This window comes from Nipponia nippon, unplaced genomic scaffold (genome assembly GCF_047370975.1).
Source record: "Nipponia nippon isolate SJK-2023a ecotype South Korea unplaced genomic scaffold, ASM4737097v1 scaffold_5, whole genome shotgun sequence".
Taxonomy (NCBI): domain Eukaryota; kingdom Metazoa; phylum Chordata; class Aves; order Pelecaniformes; family Threskiornithidae; genus Nipponia; species Nipponia nippon.
Genome location: NW_028262369.1, coordinates 60,839,328 through 60,866,521, shown reverse-complemented (window position 1 = coordinate 60,866,521; position 27,194 = coordinate 60,839,328). Strand labels below are relative to the sequence as shown.

General features: G+C 48.2%; 1 protein-coding gene across 2 annotated transcripts in view; it reads left to right on the top strand.

Moving 5' to 3' along the window:
* Positions 1 to 25,487, top strand: part of VWC2L (von Willebrand factor C domain containing 2 like) — a 53,950-nt gene extending 28,463 nt beyond the window's left edge. Inside the window, exon 4 of one of the 2 annotated variants that reach the window (XM_087733688.1) lies at positions 24,819 to 25,487. In XM_087733688.1, the coding sequence (XP_087589814.1) occupies positions 24,819 to 24,967 (149 nt within the window). In that variant the 3' untranslated portion in view covers positions 24,968 to 25,487. The remainder of the gene's footprint in view (positions 1 to 24,818) is intronic. The other variant, XM_087733687.1, reaches the window with a different exon arrangement.
* Positions 25,488 to 27,194: the final 1,707 nt, after the last annotated feature.

Genomic DNA, 27,194 nt, shown 5'->3' with positions numbered 1-27,194 from the left:
TTAGCTCAGTTAAAGGAGTGATTTGATTACCAATAGAGGGAAAGAAGGATTGATTTAAAAGCTGGTAGAAGATCAAGACTGAAAACAAGGCGGTATATTTGGGCCAGGCAGTCACTGACCTGACAAAATACTTCAGCACTTGCTTTACTGTTCCTTGAAAAAAAGAAGTCATTTCACTGAAATTGATTTCGTTCACCTCCATCGCTTCGGGCCAAGGGGTTAAAGGCACATAGATGCCAAACTTGCTGATGAGAGTTAGGTACGTAAGCATCTGTCAAGAGGTAGCCCCTCCATTGCTTTTGGAAATCTCACGCAGTTGGATTATCCAGATGCTTAAATGCTGTGCTGACTCAAGACTATGACCTGCTCCCGGTGGACACAGCTGTTGGAAGAGTCACCTAATAATGCTGAAAAGCTTTGGAAAGGTATATACAGGTTAAACCTTCCAAAATGAGCCATCCTGGTGCTGGATAGCATTAAGGAGGGCTGAGTTGAATCTGCCACCTCCTGAAGTTTAGAAGGAGAGACTAAAAGAGGTGAGGGAGAGGAAAAGCCTTTAGAGAACAAAAAAGACATGAACTGAACAGCGCTTAATGTGATTAACTCTATCACACAGCTCAGTGCTCAGACAAAGCGGTAGCTGCTGGACTGTGTAGAGTCAGAGTGACAGGGATGCTGCTGGGAAAAGCTCAATTCAAAGAGTGCTGCGGTAGGGCGCCAGCAGGACAGCAGCCCCTTTCGACCTGACATGCTCATCTGCACGCTTACAGGTCAGCTAATGCTTCCCGAGCATTTGTGGTCTCTTCCTCTGCCCAGGAAGCAAGAAAAGGATAATTCACATCTTAAACAAGGCAGGAGAAGACTCTGCCAGACAGCCAAAGGCCAGGCAGGAGCTGAAAGCCACTATCCTGAATCTGTACCCCAGGTCCTAACCATGTTGCCATGCTTCCACCCCAGCAGAGTTCAAAATTAATGTCTAGAAGCACCCGAAAGAGAAGGGTTGGGGAGGACTGTGAGAAGTCATTTGCTGGATGGTACTTGCTCCAAAGTTCTCATTAAGCGGACACAGCTCACAGAGATGTGAGAAACACGTTACATGGTCTGCATTGCTCCTTAAACTCAGAAATATTTATGAAGAAGCATCTACTCACCGTTGATTGTTTCCCCTTGGGAAAACGTTGCTGAAATTTGTGTGCACAAGCCTATGGCAGTGGTAATTCAAGATCCGCTATCATCATGATAGTACATTGTAGAGGAGGGGGAGGGTTGGGGTTTTTTGGGGAGAAAAAGTTCCTAGATTCAGATGGGGAAACCAGGTTCGTTTTGCGGAATACAAGCAGCTCGGGCCGTACTGAAATTACAGCAGGTGTGGTGTTGCTGTTCCCCACCTGATCAGATTCTTGGTGTAACTTAAAAGACCAAAAGTGACATTACTATCCAATTACATTGCTGTAAACTATTTTGCTGCAGGAGAAGCCTAAAGCCAAATCCTGAGTCCGTGTCACTTGGTGTAATACCAGCAGCGTTGTTTTATTCTGATTTACTCCAGCTGAGGATGTGACCTGCAAGAGCTAATATCTCTGGGTGACTCACAGGCAAATTGCAGGAGGCTGGGGTGTTTTGCATGGCCAGGCTTTCTAAAAGGATTAGAGATGGGTTTGCTTCTGCTGCTCTAGAAGGCTGGGATTATTAAGCATATCTGTATGAGAAGAGTGGCAGACACTGTCTTCATATATTTCTAATTTAATGAATGTTTAATGCTTCTTTTATTGGAGCCTACATATATGTAGAGTAGAGGACTTTAACAAGGGGTTGACTTATGTCAAATAATTGATGTGTGAGCTGCTCCTTTTACATGAAATGCAGACTTTACAGAGCAAAGAGACTGTAATGAAAATATGAATTAAAGATTAGAGCTAAGCAAGTCTCAGAAAACTTAGAATTAAAAAGGGCACTTAGAAGTTTTCTCCTTCCGCTTCCTTTCCTTCCCTCTGCCTTTTCTATGTCTCCATCCCCTCTGCTTCTTTGGTAGGGTCCTGCATTTCAGCCGCAGCCTTCTGTCTCTTCTACACCTACGCACCTCTGTGAAGGAAATCAGTGCAGTAATCTTATTCTGGGTATTACTGTATATTTGCACATCATCCTAGCCTGTTACGCTTGCCAACTCACCAATCAGTTTGGCTGGAAAGACTAACAAGTATTTTTAAGGTGCGTTTTTCTTCATCTCTATCCCTGATTTGCTGATGGAGTGCATCGCCTGGGCCAAATGAAAATAAGGGCACGTTTTGTGGAACCATTTGCCAGAGGGACCCAAAATTTCTTACAGCACATCCAGGTGATGGTAGAAGAGTGTTATTTATACCTGGTGGCGATACTGCTGTGTGACAGGGGTTGAGCTGTGCTGCCTGGAGGAGGTTCCTGTAGGACAGGCTGGAGGTTGGTACAGTGCCAAGACTGCCATCAGATATTGCCAGTTCCTGTTGTCCAGAGATGCTCTTCTGCCCGTAAACATCAGCATCCATTTCCTTCCACGCCCTTGGCCCTCCTCTCTCTCTCTCTGTTAGCTGTCTTCGTGCTCTGACTTTCCACGGGTGCTTTCAGCTCTCAGTCAAAGAGCTCAGTGTCAGGGCATCGCTTCTGCAGCATAGGCTGCAGAATCTCAGAATCTCGCCTCAATTCCTGCAGCATAGGCTGCAAAGAGCTTGGCTGGTTGGGGGTGATTTCTTGCTTTCTGTGTTTGTGTTTAGAAAACCCTTCTGCAATGTTGATCTGAATTCATACCTAAGACTGAAGAGCTTAGGCTTGGTCATCAGCAAATAAAACCCCAGTGGAAAAGAGGAGAGGGTGTTGCTTTCTTTGCTTTGACAGGTTGGGTTGGTGTGGTTTGGTTCCTCGCACCTCTGGCCATTTTGGTACAGCTAAATAAAGAAGGGCTGAGCAGAGCACTCGCCCAGGGGACCCTGATTATCAGCACTTTGTAATGGGTGGCACACCTAAGTCACAGCTGTCAGCCTGTGCTTTTTTAGCAAGCTTTGTGTGCTCCACTGCCCAGCCGTGTCTTCACCCCAACCCCAAGGCACATACGGCACCCTTGATGCTAAGGGGCCATCACCCTGCTGGGCTGCAGGGCTGCCTGCCCTGCTAGTTCAAGCAGTCCAAAGAAATGCACGCAGAATAATTACGTCTTAGGGGGAAGAGGGCACCTCCTGGGGTCTGGAGGAGGTCCAAGGAGAAGTGCTGGGTAGTGTGGATATGGCCAGTCTTTGCCACATGGCATTAGAGCCAGAGGAGAGTCTCATGCCCTGTTTTATTTAGCAGTATGGGTGCGCTCTCTGAGTCCCACCATAAGAAAAGCTGCCACTGCTCTCTTACCCCTTACCATTTTTGTCTCCAGAAGCACTAGGCCACCAGGAGACTTCATGTGTAGAGACTTGAGGTGCAGAGCTCACACCTGAAATAGGGACTGGGGCGGAGAGGGGCCAGGGAGGAGGGCAGTGACGCACCCCAGGTGATACAGTAGGTCATTAGCAAAGACAGCGACGGCCCCATGGTCCTCCTGGCTTCTGTGTCCTGAGGACATACTGCTTTTCTGCTGGACTGAAGGAACCCGTCTTTTGGGGCGTAGGTACATACTAGGTGGGTCTCATTGCAAAACATGGTCACCCTTAGCAACCCTGTGTAGGCGTGCCTGTATTCCTTATTTCGTTTTGTACACAAGTTCTTGAAACTTAAAACCATAAAAATCAGAATTTGCTCATAGTAGAAACTCAAAAAATCACCCTTCAAAACAGCATGGAAAACAGCACAGATTGTCAGTCCTATCTAACAAACAGTTCCAGTGAAATCTACCCCGTCCGTGATGCACTCGGGATGTGTGTGATCTAATAGTATATGTGATTTAACCTTGTTCTTGCACAAAAGATGTCAACTGCAAGTTAGATTTCATCTCCTAAGAAGGTGGAAAGGCAATCAAAGCTCCCCTTAGGTATCCCAGAGCTCCTACATGCTCGTCACACGTCTTCTACACCATGTGCCCAATATTGTATTTCTTGTGCATGGAGGCTCCCCATGTTTATTCTTTCCAGGTAAACTCTAGGATGTATGTATTCCACTTGTACCCGTTTCTGAAATCATAATTGCCACAAGGAATTCAGTAAGCAGTTTTAAGAAAAAAACCTAGATTTAGACCAGTCCCACAACTGATGTAAACCAGTATAATTCATTTGCCATAAAGCAAGCCATCGTTTTATCCCAGTTAAAATGTTTTGTGCCAGGAGTTTGGTGGTGGTAGGGAAGCTCATGTTTGTTAGAATAAATGGAGCAGGAGCTGATGTACCAAAAAGTACTGATGTCCTGAACAGGAATCTATTGAGAGAAATGGGTCTGTGAACACAAAGTTCTCCCCGACCTTTCAAAGCTCAGACGTTTTTCACTGCAGCTGGTTGAGTGTATTTGAAGAAGATGGGAATATGTTGATCAGAAAATGCTGACTCACTGAAATGTCCCTGGGAAAAAGGCCAATTACAGCAAACTCACTGTTTGTACATTAAAAAAGGTCAGGAAAAAGCCTTGAGATGATCAGATGCCCCATTTTAATGCTTTCAAAAAGAACTGACTCAAATCTGGGAGGGTAGAGGGGGTGACATGGTTTTGGTTGTAGATCTTTACTTTATAATTTGGAACATTTCAAATAGGGAGGACAGAAAGGAAGGGGCTTTTTGCCCAATGAATTATTTCAGACAACCTGCTCTGATTTTATTAAACCCAAAAAGCGCTTGCGACTTCAGCTTTTCTTCCTCTTTTGAGTGGGAGAGGAATAGCAGAGATAGCTCCGACTGCGATGGGAAGCGTCCTTCCTGCTCAGCTCTCGCCCTCGCCTGGGTAAGTAGTCAGGTCCAGGATGGGATTAAAATACTCCTCTGGGGTTAGCTGCTTTTGGGGCCACCACCTTCCACGCCTGGCTGGAGAGGACTGCCAGCACCCAGTGCTTCTCAGGAAACCCTCTGCACCTTGCAGGATCAGGCCCACAGGCTTTGCTATTTGCAAAACAGCACCTTGAATTGCACTCTTTCGTCTGATTGAAATGCCTGGGAAATGTCAGGAGGCACGGGTGGAAGAGCCCTCGTTCAATATTGCTTCAGTACTCCTGAGTCTCATTAGCTCAGGTCAGTGCATTTGCCTGGTTTCTGTCTTGTGAACCAACATCTCAGCGTGCTTTCGTGCCGTCCCCTCTCAGCTCTCATGGCATACAGAAACGGCTACAAAAAACAGGGAGTAAATAATGCACCCGTCAGCTCCTCGGGCTGCATCTGAGCAGAGACTGGGGCACGCGCTGTAGCCGACACACAGCGTTGCAGTGCCAAGCCAGCTCAGTTTGCAATTCAAAGTCTCTGATTTCATGAGGGCCAAGCCAGTGTTGGGTGTTCCTTCCAGAAAAGCCTCGTTCTCTGATCTCTGACTCATCGCAGCCACCGCTGATGTCCAAGGGACTCCTTCTGTGCGAGGATTATTCATCTGAACCGGATCCGCAGCAGCATCTGATGCATCATCCCTTATCTTCCGGCAAGCAGAGGCCAGCAGTCGCGTGGGCCGTGTGCGCACCGGCCCCTTCCCGCCGGCACGGCAGTCGCAGACCTGCCCGTCGGGTTATGGATCAAGGCAGTGGCTGCCAGCTATTAATGAATGAATTTAGCTTGCTTCTGTTTGACAGGCCACGGTTGATGCTTGTGAGGCTCTGGTGCCCTCGCCATGCTACAGGGAGAGCGGCAAGAGAGAAGTTTGGGTTACTTCTCAAGCTGTGGCAAACAAAAAAGAAATGTATTACAGGAAATGTCAAATGGTAATCATTAAGGACTTGGAAAACTGTGATTAAAAATGGAAACCAATAGTCCACAATAGTAACAATTAGATATATTTGCTATGTTTTGCACAGAAACCATGGTTTTCTTGGCTACATTCGTGCCCCCCTAGAGAACAAATACACTGTGGTCCAGTTCCTAAGACTGGTGTAAATTGGCCTGGCTGCCTTGCTCCAAGGGAAACACCCGTGCTTTTTCAGCAGCTGAGGCTTTGCCTCCCTCTCTCATTTGTCCTAACAGCTCAATAATGAAGTTGTTACAAGCAAAAAATAGCCAGGGCCAGTTCCCGCACCCGTGCAAGCCTCATGCCCGCCGAGTCAGGGGATGCTGCTGCCGTCGCCCTTACGAAGCGGCGCTGCCCCTTGGGATCAATGGCGAAGTTACAGCCAGCCGTCCTCCCGGGTGTATCTATCAGTGAAGGGAGCTTGCTTGGCTGGGCTGGGAGGGTCTGCACACCCCCCCTACATTGCTGCTCTGCCTCCTTTGCTTTGCTGCCATTTTTTGCCAAAAAGATCTTGCCAAAATCTGAGTAAGGGACTGAGAAACACGGAGGGGCTGTGCTTGTTTCAGCTGTCCTGATGCTCAGTGTGAATTTCCCAGAGCCCCTTCTTGAATAGTTTCACTTGTGCTTTAAGGACTTTCCTGCCCAAACGGTCACTTGGGTTTCCCAAGTGGGTCAACCAGTGAAATAAAAGTGATTGATTGCTTTTCTTCATATATTTAGACTGACTTGTATCTATGGATCTAAAGGCTCGAGGAGCAGTGATGGAAGGGGCATGGCCTCGAAGGAGGGGGTTATAAGCCCCCAGCAACAAAACCAAGACTTCTTGCTCCTGTGTTGCAAGCAGTAGTGTTTTTTGCAGTTTGCATTGCCCCTTCTCCCCTGCTTGTTTTCTCCGTCACAGGGAGGCACTGCCTGCACTCTCCCTCCTTGAGTTCACATGTGATCAAGCAAGAAGCTCCTCTCCTAACCGCGAGTTAAACAAAGTGCTGTGGCCATCCTGTAGCCAGAGACAAGATTAGAGGAGACCACCGGCTAATGGGGAGCAGCGGTAGTGACCGCATTTGGCAGGTTCATGTGGGATGCTGATAGGAACCAGCAGACTGGCCAGGACAGCCAGTGCCCAGCAAACAGCATCCCCGTGGATGTGCCGGGGTTTCAGAGTGGTGTGGGAAAGCTTTTTCTTGTTGGGATAGGATTTGCCAGATGTGAAGGTGATGCTCAAGGTGCATCAAGGAAATTGGTGCATTTTGTCCTCCTGACTGAGGATCGGGCTTTCTAGGCATGGCCTGCTCTGGTACACGAAACGTTGGCACAGGAACGTCTGCTGTAAACCAGGTATTGCATGTGCTGGTTGAATATAGACTCCTAGGTGGGGTCAACCCAATGGTTCTCCATCACTGTATGCATTAATAGGCAGATCGCTGCTGTGGGGGTCAGCAAAGGGGCTACATATCATTGACTTTCTGTTTTCCACTAATCTGTTGGGGGAAAAAAATTAAATAAAATCCCCCACATAAGCTCATTATGTCCAAAACTTTCCCAGCTGGTAAGTTCAAAGCGGCAGTGAGTCTGGCAGTGCTTGCAGGCATGGCACCTTTTAATGTCCTTTTAGTAATGGCACCTTTTAATAAGGCTTTATTGCCATCTTTGTGGGGTCTGCTACACCCTGTCTTTCAGTGTTACCCCCACTGCCATCACGTTGGGAGGAGGTAACCTCTTGGCAAGGGGCTAGCAGTGAGTCTCTGACCCCTTGCCTGTAGGAGGGAGCCTTTCTGGCAACGTCGGGTAGGCAATCCTGACAAGTGATGTAGGCACCACGTCCCAGGGTGGCATCGATAACACGTCCGAGTTGCTGTAGTGTCTAGTTGTGCATTTCACCCTCCAGTCGCTGAGCTTCTACACTTCTCAGCTGAAATCAGCTGCCTCCATCAAGGATTTTGGCTGTGTGCCCCAGGAGGCAATCTCTGGGGCAGAGCAACACCCAGGACTTGGACATGGGCAGCCACAAAGCTGCAGTTGATTTGACTTCTTAACGCAGACAGGCAGCCCACATGTTAAGGGTGGCATTTTCCCTCTTTTTGTTGCTCCAACTCAAACGGAGCTGGTGTGAAGCCCATGTGTGTCTCCCCCTTGTGTCACCCTGCCCCTGAGGTTTCACAGGACCCGTCCTGATTTTTGTCCCAAAATTTTCCAGCTGAGAAATACCTTCAATAAAGATGACAGAGTTTATTCACTGGGTTTGGCAATCCCTTCATGGCCCAAAGAAGGATGCAAAATAAGAGTCGGGGAGGGTGGGGGGGATAAGTAGATGCTGTTTGCCCTCGAAAGCATCCACTGGAGATTTACCCAGCCCTGGCCTGTGCTCTCTCTAAGTATTTAGTCTCGCTGGCTGATGGCTTGCTTGCAATACAGTGCCTAACAGCCCGGTTCTGCAGCATATGTGCTCGGCGCATTGATAACCTGCCATTCATTAGGGAGCTGGGTCGGGCTGCCCAGCGGCAAAAGTCAGCTCCCAGCCAGCCAAGCGGGACTGGCCACTAGCAATGAAAAGCCCCCGGCCTCATTTTGTCACTCAGCACCGTAATCGGTGGCTTTTAATTAAGGCAGAAGGAAATGGGTTACAGAGGGCGCAGGAGGGGCAGGAATGCTGGGAGGAATTGTCCGTGGTATAAATAAGATGCCGGGGGGAAGAGGAAGGGAGGGCGTATGCGGCGAGGGTGCCTGGCGTGACAGCACAAATTGGCTTTATTGAGACGCCGGTGCTGCTCCTTCCCCCCCACTTTTTTCTGGAGAGTACAGAAAGAGCCCAAAATAAACCTCCTTGGGCCTACTGCAGGAACTCAGCTGCGGTAGGGAGGGGATCTGTCTTGAAAGCACTGGGGCGATGCTGTCTTCAAAACAAACATTTCCCTGGCTTGCTTCTGAGATTAAAACCCTTTCTGAGACAGCGACGCTGGTTATTATAGCCCTCTGGATGCCGACTTTCTCACTGCGAACGCTGCGGAGGAATAAAGAGGAGAAAAATTTTTAAAAAGGGGGAAGGGGAAGGGGAAGGAATGCAAAGCCAAACTAATAGAGTAGCTTCTGGTGCTGGCAAGTTTTCATCTTCCAAGGTCAACTCTGATTTCATTTGGAGAGTGCTTTGCTCTTTTTAGCAGTTTTGGCTATTGCAGCCATACGTACAAAGGGCCATCTGGAAATCTGTTCCCAACTTTAGCAGGCGTTAACATCGAGTTGCCCTGAGCCCATATTTGCTGCTTGTTGAGCTTGCTTGGGCTTCTGCTCGTATGCCCAACAAGGCAGGGACTGCATGCAGAGAAGTCAACTGTGCGGAGAAGTCAGCCAGGCAGGGTGTGCACAAAGCCCTCGCGCTTCCCCAGGAATTTCTGCCCTCCTTTAGTTGTGGGGTTTTGGGCTGGTCTGGATTTTGGTGTGCTTTTTTTTCCATCTTTTTTTCCTGTGTGTAGCTCTTGAGCTCAGCTTTTGTTATATGCATTCAAGAGTACAAGAGCATGTTTCATTTTCCAGATTAGAAAATGCTCAGAGGTATAATCAGGTCCTTCCACAGTATTTAATTATCCATAATTAAAGGCATCTACACAAAGCACCGGATTTTCAAAGACTATTCTTGTGTTACATTGCTAATGAATTAAGTAATTAATTGGCATTGAAAAAATGCAATAGGAAACATCAATCTTTTAAAGTAAAGCATTTTTTAGGCGTTTTATAAAATCATTAACTTGTATCAGGTCAGTAGCTGTTCTAATGTCTAAATCCCCCTTCTGGCTTTAAAAAAATTTCTAAAGGACTAAACGAATGCAGGAAAAACAAGGCAGGGAATACTTGCTAAAGAGTGTGAAAACACTCAGAAATGGGGGATTGCATTTGGAAGTCGTCCATCACTTTGCCGCTCTGTCCCACAGTTCCTTCCCCCTGCCAATAAGGTCTGAACCAATTCCCATCACATTTAAGAAAGCAGTTTACAGCCTCAAACCTGCCATGTCCCTACAAGTTCTTTGTTAAAAAGAGTTGTTGGCTGAAGGGGAGAGAGTGACCTGAGTGCTTCCTTCACCAGGAGCAGCTGGGCTGCTGCATGGGATGGCCTGGGCTGCTCCCATCACACAGCTGAGTACTGCGCCCTGTACTGCAAATATAAGGGAAAGGAGGCAACGAGCGATTTAATTCCCCCAGTAAACCCACAACTACACACTAGTGGGATGAATCTGTTGGGTTTTTTGGGTGCTGTCTGTCTGCAGGAGGTGGAACAGGGTGGGGGTCCCCGAAGCTGGCCTGCCCTCCCCACCTCTACCTGGGCCAGGAGCACCGTCGCCCCACGTCTTTGCGCCGCTACAAAAGGCCCCGTAACCAAACACCAAAGCTTGTAGACCTCCAACAAGAGACAAAAATTTAAGGGCTGCACGTCGGGTCGGCACAGTGCTTAGTGCTTCTGCTGTGGGTGTAGTTTTAATAACCCATGGCCCCTCGAGCAGGGCACTGCCTCCGTGCCTCAGTTTCCCCTGTGCACTTTTCTGCCCCGCAGGGATGCTGTGAAGATGACAGGCTCTGGGTTGTGAGCCATTTGAATACAGTGGTGCCACCTAGACCAGAGAGTGAGTAATAGTTTTATCCGGTAATTAAGTAATAAAAACAGACCAGCAGAATGAGGGGTAATGAAGCATTCTGAAAATTTGGGGGGAGGGATGCAGAACCACATATATCCACCATAAATTTTCCCCAGCCTTTCATCATTCCTAGCTGCTACCTTACAGTGCAAAATAACTATCCTGTCCTGGCACATCAGCATAATATCACATGGCATCTGCTCGAGTATAAAAGCCCACATAGATTGCGGTAATGCATTTCGTAGTGGCACCTAGAATTATTAGCAAAGGAAAGGACGATCCTTTTCCATTTGATGATTTCGTTAAATGCAACTATTCACATGCAAAACCAGCACCACTCATTTTATTTTTATTAGCAACCTGACTCTTTGCATGCACCATCAGAAAGCATTGTGCAACTGCCATGGATACCATTAAATTCAGGTAGCATAATGGATCCTCGGAAGAGCAAAATCTGGGGACAAAACATAGATTAAAGCTGCTTCTGCAGCTGTTGGAGAAATCAGGGTAGGTCCCAGCAGAAGGTTTTGGAGCCTGTTTATTCCAGAAGCGCCAACCTCTGCATTTCTCGATCTGTCCATCAGACCAAGGTGTGCCCGTCCTTGCAGTGGTTTGCTCTCCCCGTGGGTGCCCTCGAGCTCCATCCGTCCTGCCCTGCCCCTTCCTCTGCCTTCTGTTTCACCAGGAGCTGCAGATTTTGGCACAGCAGCCCCATGTCTTGTCTCTCTAACAGCAAGCTTATCGGTTGCTTGGGGTGGGGCCAGAGGGGATGTGTTTTCTCACATTTCTTTTTCCATGTCCCAGGCAGGTGATTAAATTCCCCAAACAAATTAAGAAATTATGTTTCTGCCATTGTGGTTATTCCCTTTCTCTGGGTAATCAACCATTTGTACAGATTGGCATAGAAGTGGGAGCTCTGCCACTGCAGCCTGACCTGAAGGTTGGGGTGGGATTATATTTAGCAAGCTTATAAGGGTGAAAAGAAAGCAAACCCAAAGGCGAATGCCGCTTGGCTCTGTAAAGTGCCCTCCAGAAGAGTCTGTCCTTCAACTGGAAAGGGAACCTTTGGTGGCTTAGATGTCTAGCTTGTATACATGTACATGTTCATTAAATCCACCTTTCACTTGGGTCTTGCCTGCCTGTGGCCAGTCATTTCTGTGTCCGTCGTTGTGGAGGCCAGGACGATGGGGAATGGTGGTGAAGACCATGGAGGCCAGGAGGCTGGGGAACAGTGGTGAAGACGGCAGGAGATGGGCTTGCTGTGTCGCACAAAGTGCGAAAATTGGGTTCTGCTCAAAACTGCCAGCAGAAAACCCAACAACTGAAACACGAGCCTGGAGTAGAAAGCAATGGTTTCAGCAGCAGCTTTCTTCTTTCTTACATGAAAAGTTTTTACTTGGCTTTGAAGTCCCATTTCTAACACGATCCCACATTCAAAACCTTCATCAGAAAAAGCTGTCACCAGGTGGAAAAAAAAAATGGGACTGTGCTGATGCTCTCAAAGCATCACATTTCATCTCACACCGGTGGAAAGGCATAAAGACATTTTTCTACCAATTGACACGTTCCCACAGTCATCTGGATTGCGGTGAAGCTCTGTTTTTCAGACAGGAGCTGAAGGTTCATCCTGTGTGTGGTTTCCCACAGCTGAAGAAACCCTTCTGCCTCTTGGCAGGGAGTTTGCGCAGAGGTTTACTCATACGAACAGGCAACCATTGCTGTGACTAATGTGCGTAGTGGTGCGACTGTCATCGTGCATTAACCGTTGTAGTTTCATTATCCAACGGTGGGTTGGGTTTTCAGTAGACTGCACATCTAAATGCACAACTCAGATAAATACATAGTAATCTTGGTTCCTTTTTTTTCCCCTCATTTTTCATTTTTTTCCTCATGTTTTATACAAAATTAGACCAGTCATGGTTTCCACTTCCTTTATGACTGATATGAAAAAAACCCACCCCATAAAACATCATGCACAGCTGTAGTGACCAAGTTAGATTCAATTCTGGCTTTATATTGAGTTGATGTGCAGCCAGCTCTCTTCCATACATCATCTGTGATTGCAGTTAAGGATGAAATACTGTTTTAATTCTTACACCAAATGTGAGGTTTTTTTCCAAAGAAAAAAGACATAAAAATGTTAAAATGGGCCATAAAAATCATTAAATTTTCATACTGAGCACAACCAAGAGGTGAATAAGTTGGCTAAAAGCTCAGAAGACCCAGAGAAAAAGTCCCAGTTGTTATTCTTTTGTTGTTAACCTTCACCTTTGAATGGAGATACCCAGGCAGAGATCAAAGACCTGGTACTTTGGCGATCGAGGGCTATTTTGCCACTTGCTTCCCTAGATAAGGGTTTCCCTTCATGTCTGCATGGACAAGGAGCTGTTGCTGCCTGCTGGAGCTGCTGCTCCGTGCCGGTGTCCGAGGACGGTGCCTTGGGAGGTCTCCCAGCACTGTTGCAGCGGGCAGGATGAACATCCAGCCAAGTCCCTGGCCGATTCTGCCGCTCTGCATCCCAGTTCCTTTCTTGGGTAACCTGGGAAACAGCAGCTGTACGGGCATGGCCACCTGAACGGAGTCTGTTCCACGGCACGCGTTGTCCCATGGCTGGTCTCAGGACCGAAGCTGGCAAGGTGAAGAGAGCAGAAACGCAACGGCATATTATATATATGCCCTCTTGACATATTTTTCTTCACTTAAAGGTTTAGTCTCTGGAAGGTTCAACTTTTCCTCCCTTTGGCTGTTGATTTTACCGGTAACATTGTTAGCTGATGCGGTATTTTAATAGTAGTTTTATTAATTGATTTCTTTTAAAATGACCTATTTTATACCAGCTCCAAAAAAACCCCTCTCACCTTATTTGCCATGTTTGAACCATTAAAAGAATTAATGTACCTTCAGCGCTGTTGGAGTTCATTTTGGGAAATATCTATTTAGACAAGTTTTTAAAAGCCTATTACTTACCTGAAAGGTTATAATGACCTAGGAGTAGCTTTCATTGCCTGCAATTAAAATCTACCTATATTTTTTAAAAAATCTATGGTATTCTCCCAAAGCTTTATGCTGTCTGCAAAGAGATTTTTAAGAGCTAATCCTTTTCGTTTGGTCAGGTAAATGTTGAAACATGCATTTCTCACTTAATAGATGGTTATTGCTGTCTTTGAGGTGTTACCGTTTTCCTTCTTCAACCTTGAATGTACGCTGTAAAGATCTGATTCAAAAAAGCTGATTTATATGCGCAGTAGGTGCCTGTGCAATGCTGAGCACCTTGCCTGTGCATTTTTTTACCATAAGCTAAAATTTTCAATGCTGATTAAGGTTTGTGCACATAGCTCCTTCTAAAATGAAGAGGAATTTGGTGTGCAAATCCCATAGGTGACTTTGAAAATGCCAACCTGCATTTTATATTAAAAGAAGGGGGGAAGACCTTATATTTAAGGCCAGGTCTGTAGCCTTGCAATTTGCTTTTCTGCTGTTTGAGAGCTGATCCTGATACACACCATGTGTTGGCTCCTCCATGACTTTGGTGGCAGTGGTTTGGCTTCAATGCTGCCCTCAATTCGGGTGTATTATTCAATCAGCAGAGTGAGTAAATGATTGTGCAAATTAATAGCTAATATACAATGCATAATCATTTATATTAGCTATTAATTTGCACTGCAACAATGCCTAACCCTGCTGGTCAACAGTCCATAACCCACCACTCGCTTAGAAACCCAGTAAAATGGGGAAATGGGGGGTGGAGGTTTTTCAGGGAGTTCGAAGTGCACTCAGAAGTGCTTCCAGCTTTGGTTTCGGCGCACTTGGGATCAGAAACAGAGAAGCTGGATGCACAGGCTTGGGTGAAATGCCCATACAATGAGGCAAATACCCTTAATCTAAAGCAGCAGGAAACGTACCTCGTGCCCTATTTTCTGTAGCATGGCCAGATGAGGTTTATTAGATTATCTGCACTAGTCTTGGATTCTTAAAAACTGATTAAAAAGATTGATTCTCATGGTTAAGACTCCCAGTAGTTTATTATCATATCTCAATCCACAATATTCCTGGTGGAAGAAAAGTTCTGCTCCTTCTGGGCTTTAACCCTGGGAACTGCCCAGTTTGGCATCCCCTCGTACCTGCCGGCAGTTGGCATTGCTTGCGGCTGATCTGTTTTCTGCAGATGCCTGTGCTGAATATGCGTTCTTCTCCACCATCTCCATGCTGCCTTCCTCACAGCGAGCCGTGCCAAATGTCTAATCTAGAGCTTTGCTGCTGCCCCGGCGTGGGCAGTGCGGAGCGTCAGAAAGCAAACGACAGCGCTGCCCAGGGATGGGCAGGTTGGAGGTGACAATCAACCTTGGGCTTGGTCCCCCCTCGTCGTGCTCATCCCACACGCACCGTGGAGGAAGAGGGAAGCGGGGCTGCAATTTTCGGCTGGTGCTTTTTAACTGTCGAAGAGCCGCTGTCTTTATTTAACTTGCTGAGTGATAATCTCAGGTCTGTCCACACAGCTCAGATCTGTATCGGAGCTGGTAGACGTCACCGCTCCTAAACAGACTGCTTTTAAATTGCACCCATAGATCTTCCTTGCACCAAAACATTCCTGCTCCAGTATTTAGTGATGCCTGAAGTTATGTCTCCACATCAAATTAAGTAACTGTGCTATCAATAAGGAGGAGTAATGCGGTGTATTCCCTTCTGGATGTCTCCCTGTCCCTCATTTATTTGCTGCTCCTGATTAAGACGGATAACGAGCTATCGGTAATTTTCAAACCGCGGTGCAAAGCAGCAAGGATTAAATCAGTCTGTGTCACTGGGAGCCAGGTCATAATTTAGGGAACTTGAGTGGGCCCCCTGCATTTGTTAGACTCCAAGGCAGTGGATGCTTGGGGTTGTCTGAGCAAAGCCCGGATGACGTGAACATCTCTGCATGTGGAGAGCCAGAAGGTGATGTGGGGCCACCAGGAGATCCCTGTCCTGCTGAGCTGGCTGAGAGCTGCAGGTGTGTTTTTATCTCATTTATGGTGCTGGCTTCATTGCTGGCAAAAGTCAGTGGAAAGGCTCCCGTTGCCCTGAATTTAGCTTTTCAGCTTGATCTCGCCTTTTTAATGCACTCTTTTTAATGATGTAGGGGCTTGCTTAGAGTGAGCAACTTGGATTTAGATTGGAGAAGGATACTGCAGATATATATATTTTTTAATGCAGAGATTAAATAACTTTTAGGCATCTTCAGGCACCCAGCAATATGAGTTACAGCTGGAAAAATATCTCATGTAAATAGGCAGTGCTTGAGAAGGGCTGTTATCATCATCTTGTGAGGAGTGAAATATGCAGGAGCAATGGAAAAGAGCTGCAGATCAGCTTCGGAGGAGATTAATTCTTTGGGGCAACAGTGTGCAAGATTGAAAGCTCATGGATGGCTAGGAGATACCACCAGTTGACTCCAGGGAGGTTTTAGCCTGAGCCAGCAGGATTTGTCCACAAATAAAGAAAGAAAAGGCTCTCATTTTGCAATGTTGTGGACAACAGAGTGAAATTTGGGGCATTTATTGGAGATGCCATCTCTCCATGGGTGGCTGGACAAGGCAGCAAAGGAAGAGTGAACCTTCCACCTTGGGGTCACCTCGAGGAGGTGACACATGTTACCACAGCTAAAAGCTATCATCATGTGATACTCTGCTTAAAAGTGGCACATCCCAGGCAGAAGGTGGCCTGGTCACAGAAGCATCACTTGGTCCATCGTTGCATGTGGTTCTTTTCAGCAGAGAGGACAGGAGTGACATATCTACCTCACTGAGAGTTCTTTACAGATAAGCAAATACTGTCTGTGCTAGTGAATGAAGACCAGAGTAGGTTGAGATTTGGTGGGAAAGCTTGCACGAACGTCCTGTCCTTCTAGGAAAACACTGGCTGAAAGCAAATGAACAACAAAAAAAAAGGCTGTGGGAAATGTATCTTTCAAACTTCTTTGGCTTTGCTTGTATATATATATAGACACACACATGCATACCTACATACTTCAGGTCTGTGCCAGGCTTTCTTTGGGGATTTTAAAACATCAACAGCAACAAAAAAAAAAAAGGCACAGAGGAATTCCTGAGCTTTTGAATGGCAGAAGGGCTGGGGGGCTGCTGGGGGCACCACTAGCCCTGTGCTCGCTCACACCTCCTCCCCAGAGCTTTCCGTGCCTGCCTTGGTTTTCACCCCTCAACTCATGGGGGAGGATGGGACGAAACCCACACCAATTTCATCCTGGCATCCACTCACTCGTGGGCCTGTTGCCAAAAAAACGGTGCCGCTTTTGCCATCCTCCCTTCCGTTTGCCACCTGCCCCGCTGCGAGACGGGGCCCCCGCCTGCCAGATGGAGACGCCACCTTCCTGGCAGCCACCACACTGCGTAGGGCTTCCCTATACCCGCAGGATGCGATTGCCATCCAATGGGTCTGCGGCGGCGCGGGGGGGATTAGCAGACGATGGCTTGTTTGTGCTGGTGACCAACTTTCAGCTACCCACGCTAAAAACATTGACGTGCTCCAGCACGCAGCGCTTCCAAGCTGAGATGTGCAGCCGATATTAGCATTTGGGGTGGCAGATGGCTCTGCAAAGTGTTTTGCTTACGGACTGACGCCTCCAGCATTCCCCGCCTGCCCGCTGTAGGGATTTTTAATTTGCGGAGCTGAGGCTGATGCGGTTTGGTGGACTTGGCTTCCAGTCCCTCCCAAAGACACAGCAGCATCCGCATTTTTTTGGGGTGGTGGCTGAGGTGGTGCTGCAGCGTCTGTGTTTGGGTGCAGGCAGCTTAGGAGAGCTCATCTGCTGCTGGAGAGGGTGAGCAGGCTGGAAAGGGGCTTTCAAAGTCTTGCTGGTGATCTGGATGGGGACACTGACCTGAAACGGTCCTGTTTCCAGCCCCGCAGGAGCCTTTGTGAAGGTTGGGTGGCAATGAACTTAGGAGTCCAGAGGGGTATTTTCACCTGGCGTATGTATTGGGAATGTGTGGGATGACTAGATGCCCTGTAATCTGCAAAGAGCTGTGTCCTCCATAGCCTGGGGAACACGGGCATCACCTCCAGGAGCAGGGAGGAGGCAGAGCCACAGCGTACTCCCTTCCCTCCTGTCACCACCAAGAATCAACTAGCCACAGACCAGGTGTTAGACTTGGGCGTTATCAGGGTGTAAACTCACCCCGCCACATGCCATGGTCACGGCGGCCCCATTTCTAGTGCACCCTCGGGCTTCAGCGGTGCTTTGAGGCAGGACCTTCGGCTTTGGCCTCTTTCTAACACAAAAGAGCTCGAGGGCTGTTATCTTCTGGTGGGGTTTTCAGCCCCACCCCACCCCGGCAGAGCATCTCTAAATTTAATTTTCAATAAGGCAAAGCTCAGCATTGGCAGCTGACTTCTTTATGTCTCACCTCTGGCTTCACCCGCTGCCTTCTCCTCCCCTCGGGGAGAGGGGGGCAGGCAAGCTTGGTACCAGGCGGTGAAAACAAGGCTTCTTTCCTCCTCAACTCGTTAATTAAAGCCACAAATTTAAGTCTTTTCTTGCAATCTGAAGTGATCACATAAATAGCATTGACAGAGCTAAATGAACATTTGTAAACATCCTGCAGGATCAGCACAGAGGAGCTTGTGTTAACCTCCAGAAATGGGGGGCTGTCATTAAAAACAAGATGCTGTTTTTTTCTTCCCCCTGAGCACGGAGTTCAGCCTGGACACAGAAGAAGTCTCAAGGTGCAGGCAGCCGGTGGTTTCTGCCCTCTGTGCCAGAGCCTGGGGGTCACTTGTATTTCTGCTGTGTTTTGCCTCTCTCTCTGTCGGAGGGTTGTCCACAAGCATCCTTGTGTCAGTTCCAGGGTTCCTCACCTGATCTTTGCTTTATGAGTGGTTTTTTCAACCGAGCAATTCTGGGAGTGCCAGACGCCGGCACTGGAGACCACGTGACTATGGCCTGGGATGGTCATGCTGCAGACCATGTTTAATGAAAACATGCAAAGAAAAATCCGCCTTCCCACTGAGAGGACATTTGTCCACGTTCACTAGAAATGGCTCCCCCAGTTTGGTGCAGCTTGCCAGCAGTAAATTGCTATGCCCTGTTGCATTTGTGGTCGAGCTCCAAAAGCAAAGTTGTCAAGACTCATTCAGCTGAATGAGCGTCCATGGGGATGTTTTCAGGCTGTATCCATTCCTAAATACTGCCAGGAAACACCACCGTCTTCTGCTTATCCCTTGCAACTTTAATTGTGGGGCACATCACGCGGGAGCCTGAGGGATGGCTGGCTAAATTGAGTTGCTGTTTAGCAACTATCTAAACTACTGGTGCAAGGTAGATAAGCGTAGCCATCAGCACCTCTCTCCCTGACAACGTTATCCATTGACTGAATAAGCTAAATTCTCTTGGAGTCAGCTTTAATATTTCCTAAAAGGATGGGGAGACTCTTAAAGGAGTGGCGGGAGACATAGGATTATCGTCGGAAAATATTTAACTAAGGAAAATACTGCTTCTCGCTGAAATTGGATGTTTTACCCTGAGAAGGTCCAGTGAAGGCAATGAGCTTTGTCTGGTGCAAGATGCTATTCAGGGCAAATCTGAATATCACAGTTGGCCTGAAGTGATTCGTGCTTGCTCACGGTGCGTAACATTTTTTTTTCCTTTTATTGCTTCTTTGCACACACGGAGCTAAATTCAGAGCTGCTGTAAGCCACGGGCAAAGCCGTTGAGTTCAGCAGAACCCACCCGAGAAGGAACTGGGAGCAGCCTGCAGCCCACAGCTCCCAGGAGCCGGGCTGGTGTTCGGCACCGAGCGACTCCAGATCATCATATGACGCTGCACGCTCATGGCGTTGGAGAGCGTCAAACCCCACACTGCATCCTCGTGGCATTGGAGAGCATCAAACCCCATGCTGCATGCTCATGGCGTTGGAGAGCATCAAACCCCATGCTCCTGCTACTTCCAGCTTTAACTCAACGTCCGTGTGGGGTGCTCTTGAAGTCACATGTTTTCCTCCCCATCCCCATAGTGCGGTGGTGGGGACCGTGCAGAAGATGCAGTTTGCTCATGAACTAGGATGGCTGCTCCTCTTGTGGTTGGGCCGTGCGTTTTTTCCAGTGTGATAGGGAGCATCGGACTGCGGGGCTTCTGAGTTTCTTTAAAGCACCACCATACCACTGAGTCCTGAGAGGACTCAATCTCACACCCTTGGGTAGTGTTGCATGACGTAGCAGGTGTGCCTTAATGCCCGCGCATGGGATTAGATGTATTCCCTCCATACCAGGGGTGCAGTTCAGCAGCACAGTGTGGGTCGTCACCCAGGTATCTGGCCTTACGCATACAGTTGCAAAATTTGCCATCACTCTTCCCAAACAACAAACCATATATGATTTTTTCTACATCTCTCCCATCAAAACAGCATCTGAATGTCCCTAATATATCTCCATAAAAATCTTCACAGTTGTTCTAGCAAACAGCCCCGGAGTGCTGTGGTCTTTTATGAGTATTAATTATGTTAAGCAAAGCAAATCTCACAATTGCGTTGTCTGTGGGAGCAGCAAACTTCTCCCATCAGTCTCCCTGAGCAAGGAAAAGAGGGTGATTACTGTCCTGTTTTCATTGCAGTTGTGGTTTAAGATGCTTTTACAAAGACCAGAACGACAGCCCTTGCCCAAAGCAGCTTCTTGTTCCTGCTGCTATTATCATAAGTAACTTTCTTGATGTGCTTGATATGTCGTCAAATGTTTCTGAGCAGCGTCTTCTTTTGAATAATAATAAAAAAACACCCCATGTTGCTGTGCTGTTCTGTCTCAGTCGTTGTGATTTTTTTACATCAGTTCAGCAGATCCTGGTCTCAGCCTGCTCCTCCGAGCAGCACAAAGCCGCAGCGGGAGAAGCTCAGGACAGTCCCCAGCAGCATGGGTTTGGGGCACTGAGCTTTTGAAATGTTGGGAGGTTGATCTAGGGGAGGTAAAAAAAAAATATTAGAGAACTTACAGGAGTCCAGTTAGCTCTGCTGCAGAGCAAAAACAGAACTTGGTTTCTTGTGGCCTTACAGGCTGCAGCTCCTCTAAGGAGGAAAGCCACATAGCATCCCAAGGTGCTGGACATTGTCGCTGGCAGTGGATTAGCTGTCGGCTCTGTAAAACCCAAGGTCACTGGAAAACTCCCCGGTGACTTGTGCCATTGCATAGAAAATGCCACTTGTCTGGGACATATTTTCAACTAAATTTCAGCAGCGCCCCTCTCCGAGTGCACATCAGCCACGGGTGCAATGCTCACTGCCTCCCTCCAAAAGTGGACCAACAGCGTCCACTTTTCCAGTATAAAGGTGGGAGAAGTTTAGCTGGGAAAAAAAAGGGGCTGGCTGACAGTGAGTGTGCTGGAAAATTGGGTTTCAGTGATTCCAGTCAGTGGGAATTTAAGTTAAATTAGCAGAAATGGAGTGTGGAAATTTTGCCTTCCATTTGAAATCTGTGTTTCTATAGGGGTGGGGGTAGCCCAGGAGAGAGGACGCAAAAATGCTCCATCCAGCTTGCTGTGGTGGGCAAAAGAAAACATTTCACTCTGGCAATGCAGAGGTGGCTATTTTGAGAGAGTGATGGGGAAAAAAAAAGATCCAGCGCAGTGGTCGTGTTGGCCTAAATTAGAAGTACTAAGGTCTGACAGACGAGATGGATGTCCCAAAACAGCAACAAAACATCTCATAGGAGGGCAGATGTCAGCAGAGCCCAAAGCCAGGTTTTCATCCATTTTGCTAAAAGCCAAGAAAAAGGAAAACAAACCCACTTGCTGTAATTTTCCCCTCTGTTCAGCCTCTGAATACAGCTCCTTCCTTAGGTGTGCTCAGGTGATGTTTAGCTGGCCAGCCCTGGGCTGCTTGGTGCTGCATCAGCGAGGGCTGGTTTGGCTGTCCCCCGACATTCCTCCCAGCCTTCAGTTCCTAGGATTTATCCAAAACAGCCATAATTTTTCCTCTTCCCTTTACCCAGTCTCTTTGGAGGGGGGATGGCAGCATCCCAGCCCCTTTGGGGGAGGGGGTCGGCAGCATCCCAAGGATTTTCCGTTAGACACAGAGGCACCTGCCAGGTCCTTCCTGGCTCAATAGATGCCAGAGATCAGAGGGGCAGATTATTACTGCTTAATTACTATTTTGCAGAGCTGTCCTGTGTCCTTGGCTGAGGCAGGGACATTGATGCTGTGGTGCTGTCCCCAAAATGGGTCATTCCCTCTCCACCAAGGACCTCAAAGGCACGGGTGATGCTTTCAGTACCTCTCCCTCATCCGTCTCCTCTTTTCGTCATGGTGTCTGCTTTCTGCTTCTCTTCTCTGGGACAGGGACGTTAATGAGGGGTGGTTAATGATTTTTTTTTCCCAAATGACCCCCTTGGGGAAGCTCAAGAGGGAGAATGGACCTGGGGCTGCTGGGAGGAGGAAGGGCAGCTGTGGCCATGATGAGGCAGCTATGGGATGGACAGATAAGTAGGATGCAAGGAAAAATAAGCTTTTCTCCAATTTGCAGTTCCCCTTCGGCCAATCCCAACTTGCTTGTCCTCGGCTGACCGTGTCCCCGAGCTGTGCTCTGCCCCCGCAGCATTTCAGCACAGGGATACAGCCAAAACCCTATGAAGGGGGCACGGGGTCCCCAAACCCAGGCTGGATGGTGAAGGCTGGCCCGCCTGTGAGTGAGAAAACACACCAGCTCCCATCGCCACTGGCCTCCCATGTGTTTTCAGCCACGTTGAACGGGCAGGCGATGCTATAAATCCACCGTCGCTCAGCGCCTGGAGAAGGCTGTGTCTGGAGACGCATGTGGGTGTTGAGGCAGTATTGGCTTCTCAAATGAGATGATTAACAGGTGGCCACAGGGCAACAAGAGAGAAAACAATCTTCGCCCTTCCTTGCCACCCTACTCTCCAGAGGAAGCTTTTTGTTTAAATTTTAATGAAAAGAGGTTTTTGTTCTGGGAGCGTGGAGCAGGCTGTTGTGTGGAGGCTGCCCATCCTGGACATCCCCAACATCGGCAGGCAATCAGAGCATCCTGTTAAAGAAGGACAGGCACTTACCTCAACTTTAAATACAGCCAGCTACAATTACTGGCATTTCATTGCATTTGAGCCCGGGCATTTAATGGCAGAAAATGAGCCAACCTGATGGCGAAGCCCACGCTGGATGTCATCACACCACCCATGAGACTTGATGAAGCAGAGAATTAAGCTCTGTGATGAAGAGCACAGGCAGCGGTGCGGGGCAGCCAGCACAGGGATCCAAAAGCCATGGGAAGAAGTGACGACTTCAATGGGTTGCCAGAGAAATACCACAGTTGGGATCACAGCCTTTCCAACCAGAATCATATCTTCTGGAAAGACGCCAACTTCGAAAATCTTCAGCTTGTGTCCAAAATGGGTCATGACTTTTTCAACCACATGCATGTGAAGAAGAACACATATAGTATATATGTGTGCATACGTAGAGTTTGGCTTTTCTGTACTGCTGTGTGTCCTCGGCTGGTAACTCCTGCCTTTGAAGTTCTTTGCACCATGGAATGACTGAGGTTGAAGGGGACCTTTGGAGGGTGTCCAGCCCAAAGCAGACTTAAAACATCCCCATGCCTAGTGCAATGGTCCTCAGCTGCCAGCAGACCAGCGTAGCCTGAACTCCAAGTGCCAAGAGCCAGCAAGTGATGCTGAATTCCCTTGTTTGGAGCAAAACCCTGCTTCTTCCTGGCATCCTGACAGACTCACGTGCTGGCCAGGCAAAGGAGGAGGCATCATCCTCTGTTCACAGAGAGACACAGACCTTGCCAGCACCACAGCCTGCCTTCCCAGTTCCTGCCTATGGAAGGAAGCAGCAACCCTGGGGTACATCCAGTCACCCCAAATTCTGGTACAGGAGCCATCAGAGGCATCTTTCTCAGGCCCTTCTGCTGTGGCTACATTAAGACAGATGTGAAAAGGTGCTGTAGAGCTGATCTACATTTGAAGAGGCCTTTAATAGAGGCGGGAGGTCGCTTAAACACAAACAGCGTTCAGGCACTGTTTGGCTCTGCAGCAACCTGAATGGCCTACGTCTGGTTAAGTCCAGCCCTGTCAAACTTGTCACCTGTTCAACTTAAACGTACGGTCCTCAGGAGCATCTTAATAAAGTCAGGGCACTAATAATCAGTGAGATGAAATGCATAGTTCTCTGAGACTATAAAAGGTGAGATCCAAGCATAGGGCTGCTTACAGCTCAGCCTGTTTCTAGCCACGTAGAGACCCTATTTTCCCTTTCAAACAGTCTTAAGCCTTATTTTAAGCACTAAGGACTTGCTTGTAATTTCATGTCTGTACACACTCTCATCTTTCAAATGCGCCTCGTGCACTGGAGGCATAGATTAAAACCGGTGGCCAGCCAAGGGGTGACATTTCGGAGCAGCACTCGAGCCACAAGACACTTTTCAAATGTCTTCACGCTTCCCTGATGCCACAAATGTGACCGCCTCGATTTTTTTTTTTTTTTCATGTGCTGCTGGCTCTTACATTAATTCCTGGCACTAACTGATGCAGGAGTGAGAGGGGAGGAGGAGAGGGTTTGCAGAGGGACAGCTGGGCAATGAGTATTTGTGGGGCTTTTACAAGAAGGAGGAAAATAAGATCCTTGCTGACTTGCTGCTCAGTTTTGATATTGTGTAATAAAGACGCCAAAAAAATTACCAGTAATGAGCAGATTAAAGGAATCGCCCTTGAGAAAAAACAGATTTTATCAGAAAGCTTATTTGGGAGGTGAATTTTTGTTGATAATTTGATGCCATCAATCATTTATGCTTAACAGCCCCGAGCTGGTGGGGGTACCTAGGTATTCAGGCATGGCTGTCGTGGTCCTGGGGGATGAATCGGCTCCAGTCCCTGCAGCTCAGTGCATGCTCACCAGGCTAGAGCATCAAAGGCTGGTCTGTGTCCCCGTGCTTGTCCTCATGGTCTCATCCATCTCGCAGCCAAATCTTAGGAGAAAGCGATACTAAATTAGTGGGCAACTGAGTAGTGAAAGCTGGCTGCATCGATGGGGCATCTGAGGCCATTTGTACTAGGGGCTGGGTACAGAAACAGGAAAAAGAAAAAAGTTTCAAGATTTTTGGTTTTTTTCTTTATTGCCGGAGGGCATTAAAAAAAACTTGAGACAAGTGATCGCCGTGGGGCGAAGGCTTGGCACTGAGCGGGCTGGGAGAGTTGCTGCTGATTTTGGCAGCATTGACATTGCGGCCGGAGCACAGCAAGGTGACTGGGGCTGAGCACCTGCCTGCTCCCAGGCAGAGCTGCTACACCCAATTTAAAAATAAAAAAGTATTTATTTCTATTGCTCCCCTGTGTTTTTGCAGGTCCGAACTGCTTTGCAGGAACCACGATAATTCCTGCTGGCATTGAAGTGAAGGTGGACGACTGCAACATCTGCCACTGCCACAACGGGGACTGGTGGAAGCCGGCGCAGTGCTCCAAGCGCGAGTGCCAGGGCAAGCAGGCTCTGTAGCGGCAAACCCCCCCGCCAGTGGCACCGCCAGCCAAATAACCTGCCGATGACAATGACGATGATGACGAAAGAACAGCTTCGATGCTGCACACGCGTCCGACCTCCCGCCAGCTGCAACAGGGTCACCAGCAAAACCTGCGAGGGTTTCACACAAGCAGAGATTTTACTCACAGGGAAGGGTCTCCCTCTCCCTCCTCTCCTGCTCTTCTCTCGCTTTACACACTATGTAACCGGTATCTAGGTATCTACTCTGCTTTTGTAATTTTCAGTGCTTGATAGGGATGTGGTGGTCAGATTTGGGGAGGAAAAAGCAAAAACGGCCCATGCAAGTTCTTGGACTGGTGATGCCTCCGAGATGCCGATCGATGCACCGCCCTCACTTTCTACAATGTGGATCGTGGGGTTTTCACATTTATTTATTTAAGGTTTTTTGCTATTGTGTTTTGCTTTTTTTTAAAGCCTCTTCCTGAGCTAGGATCGCTGGGGCAATACAGCTATGAGTGAGGAAATGGATAATTTTTATCGCGTCCATGGGGGAGGGGGGCGTAAGGTCAGGAGGGAGGTAGGAATTAAAAGGGGAGGAAAGGGTTAAAAAAAAAAACAACTGGAATGTAACCTGTGGAAGGACCGAGGTAGATGCACAGGTATACGACCGGGACACCCAAGACACAAGCTGTATCTGTGTTACACTTTCTCCACTGAGTGGGGACAATAAAGTCGAAGACACCTACACAGTCACCGTGACCTTGATCAGAGCCAGAGCCAACACTGGCGGCACGGGCAGGCGGGGGCAGCGAGCCAGAAAGCGTTGGAAAGGCACCAAGAAAGCAACATCATCTTCCCTGGGTTGTCTCTGTGTGATGCCTGGCTGGGGTGTCGGTGGTGGAGCAGAGGGAAGACGGTCTGCCCTGTGCCACAGCTCTGCCGGCTCTTGGACTGAGCAGGCGTTCGCCTGCCTTGCCCCATCCCTGATTTGCTGGCGCCGAGGCTGCTCTTGCTGGAGCCAAGGGTATCATTTCATTGACTTCAGCGACAGTGGGGCTTGCCCGCAGCAAGTCAAAATTAAAATACCTGATCCTCTGTCTGCCCATCGCCCTTAGGGAGTTTTCCAGAAATGTCTCATCACTGTGTCACTGCTGAACCAGCTCAGCTCAGGGTAAAACCCTTTGCTGCAACACAAGGGAGCTGCCCTGGCTCTCCCCCAGTCCCAGGAGCATCCATACTGCTGGGGATAAAGCAAGCCAGGGTACACGGGGGCTGGAGGTGGCCTGGCTGCATCCATAGGAATCAGTTCTTGGTGAAGGCTCTCTCCAGAAAATGGCTACGTCGCTGCCTGCTGGGAGGAGAGATCCTTGCCAGCAGCCTCTGTCGCTCCAAGGAAGGGTCCTCTTCGGGCTTTTTCGGCACCTCTTGCTTTCTCAGGCTGTGGCTTCCAAGTGACACTGTGAGAGAAAAGCCACCAATGTCATTTCCCTGCTCTGCCCTGCCCAGGTGAGCACAGGAGCCTTTCCCATCACTGTCCATGCTTGGTTTGCTGCTTTTTGGTCATGGCCATTAGCGCGACAGTGCTTATTTTGTTCAGACTTCAGTCCAGTACCTGGTCTTAACAGCGATGGCAGCATATGCTCCTTACAGCATCCTCCACTGAAGTGGATCAGCACGGTCGGTCTCAGTTTATGCACACCATTGCCTTTGTATTTTTATTTGTTCCCCGTTTTTGCGTTTTACCGGAGGGCAAGACACAGGATGAGCACTAGCGCAGTGGTTGCCGTATTTCGGCTGAGCATTGGCTTCCTGCGGTTTGAACTGGTACCATTAAAGAAGTCATTGCCACATTTCTTTGTAAGCTGTTGCCTGTCAATGACTATCCAGTTTCAAAATTTTCAAACAATAGTGTGCCTGAAACTAGTGAGAAAAAAAAACTATTCTGTAAAAAAATGGGGGGGTCTAGAAACAATATTTGATGTGTAAAAGACTATATTATTAAAAAATTATTTTGTTAAATATAAAGTGTGTGAACCAGCAAAAAAAAACCCCAAAATTATATATTTGTGGTGTATTTTACTCTGCTGATCTCCCCCCTCAAGCTCCTAATTTCCCATCCCATCCCTTGCTCCAGCCCCCAACTCTCTGCAGCGTTGGTGAGTGCAGCAATGCAGCTGGGGTGGGAGGAGCGGGCTTGGAGCCTGGAAATAGCTGCAGAAGTCCTACAATGGGGTGGGTTGCC